This window comes from Mus pahari, chromosome 3 (genome assembly GCF_900095145.1).
Source record: "Mus pahari chromosome 3, PAHARI_EIJ_v1.1, whole genome shotgun sequence".
NCBI classification, from domain to species: Eukaryota; Metazoa; Chordata; class Mammalia; order Rodentia; family Muridae; genus Mus; species Mus pahari.
Genome location: NC_034592.1, coordinates 76,324,582 through 76,326,572, shown reverse-complemented (window position 1 = coordinate 76,326,572; position 1,991 = coordinate 76,324,582). Strand labels below are relative to the sequence as shown.

Sequence of the window (1,991 nt, the reverse complement as noted above, 5' to 3'; positions counted from 1 at the left end):
TATATATATATAACTTAAAGAAAAAAATTCAAAAAAATAAATGGCTTAACAGGGAAAGGCCCTTGCACTTGCCTCCACCTCTGACAACCTGAGTTCAACCCCCAGGACCCCCAGGACCCACATGGTGGAAAGTTGTCCTCTGTCCTCCACACATGTGACATGAATACCTCCTCCCTCCAAACACAAATAAATAAATGTAATAAGAAAAAAAATGAAAGTAAGTTTAGGGGCTGGAGAGATGGCTCAGCAGTTAAGAGTTCACACTGCTCTTAAAGGGGCCTGGGTTCACATCTCAGCACCCACATCAGGTGCTCACAGCCCTCAGTATCTCCAGCTTCTGCTAATATCTGCACTCGTGCATATTCACATGCAGATACACATACCTATACATAATTAAAAACAAAATATACGTCTTCAAAAATAAAGGAAATATAAAGGAAGAAAATACGATCATAATCCTATCATTTGGAGATAGTCACCAATGTTAATGTAGGTATAGCTACCTCTCGGGTGTATAGTGTAGCATATGACACTATTGTGTCTATCCAACCTCCCTATGCATGGTGTTTGCTCTATATAAGCAGAGCTCCTTGATGGTCCATTCTAAGCGCATGTCTTTTTTTTCTTTTCTCTGCTGCAGGTGATTGCCCCCACCAATGCAGAAGTGCTCCCCATCCTACCAGAACCAGAATCATTAGAGCTGAAAAAACACTTAAAGCAGGTAGGCAAGGAATGAAAGAGAAGTAGGGGGAGGGTCTGCAAGATGGCTCAGCAGGTAATGGCACCTGCCATCAGCTCTGACAGTTGGGCCCATAGGTAGAAGAGGGGACTCTTCCGCAAGTCATCCCCTGAGCCCCACACGTAGGCTGTGGCACACATGTGCCGTGGCACACATGCAGACATACTCAACACAGGGTACGTTAAAGCATCACAACATTTTTTAAATAAAAGAAGTAGCAGGTGACTTAAGGTTGCTGCAGGGAGGCAGCTGGTCTAGGAACCCTCAGGTGGCATAGACGTCTGTTGTCTTGAATGGGCTTAAGAAGAGTTATACCTAAGTTTTGTATAACAGGATAAATCTTAGGAAGGTTCTTTCTGACTCACTGTTTGCTCTGTTGCCCTGTAATGGACATGAAGCTATGTGTATGTCTACTTCAGGTCACCAGAAATCCCTGCACTCAGGGTGGTGGGATGGTGGTGAGGGTGGGTTGTCAGTTTGAGACTAGCCTGGCCTGCCTGTGAGATCGCCTCAACCCAAACAAAACCAAAACCACCCTTCACTTTCTGTGTCTTGTCATATCTGCCATTATTTCTCTTTATAGTGTTCCTTTAGTCTTATAAGGTGGAAGTTAGAAGTTTGGACAAATTTGCTTCTTAAATCAATTCCAAAGTCCCCGTAGATGCCCCCTTTAAAAATCCCTTTCTTTGAGTAAGCTCTTCCACCCATTTTTTTTTTATTATTGATTGATTTCTTTTCTTCTGCATGCGTAACAGTTCCTGAAGGTAAAACACAGCAAGGCTCTCTTCCCTTCCCTGTCGTATGTATTATGTAGGACCACCAGCTGTGCTTCTAAGGAGTCTGGTCTCACTTGAAAGCTCCTTAGAAGTCTTTCTATGTTGTCTGAAGCCCCTAGTAGCTCCTCTAGAATCTAGAGTCTAGATGGTATTGAACTGAACTGGGTCATTCTGCATCTGTTCTCAGCTCACTTGCCTCATGCCTGCTGATGTAATGTGATACCTTGTTGCAGTAGAGGCTGGTGAGGGTTGCAAGTTCAGAAAATTCACTAGCAGTCTTCTCTTGCTGTGTTTTAGTTCTTGATGGCTGCTTAAGAATGACTAATGTAAGCCGGGTGGTGGTGGTGCACGCCTTTAATCCCAGCACTCGGGAGGCTGAGGCAGGCGGATTTCTGAGTTCGAGGCCAGCCTGGTCTACAGAGTGAGTTCCAGGACAGCCAGGGCTCTACAGAGAAACCCTGTCTCGGAAAAACAAA

The 1,991-nt window shown here is 44.5% G+C and overlaps 1 protein-coding gene across 25 annotated transcripts in view; it reads left to right on the top strand.

Annotated features, from left to right (window-relative positions):
* The window catches only part of Madd (MAP kinase activating death domain), a 45,773-nt gene that overhangs the window by 8,864 nt on the left and 34,918 nt on the right, over positions 1-1,991 (top strand). For 15 of the 25 annotated variants that reach the window (XM_029536122.1, XM_029536115.1, XM_029536114.1 and 12 more), the window contains exons 7-8: positions 641-721; positions 1,495-1,503. In XM_029536122.1, coding sequence (XP_029391982.1) covers positions 641-721; positions 1,495-1,503 — 90 coding nt within the window. The remainder of the gene's footprint in view (positions 1-640; positions 722-1,494; positions 1,504-1,991) is intronic. The other 10 variants (XM_021192444.1, XM_021192448.2, XM_021192446.2 and 7 more) reach the window with 1 other exon arrangement.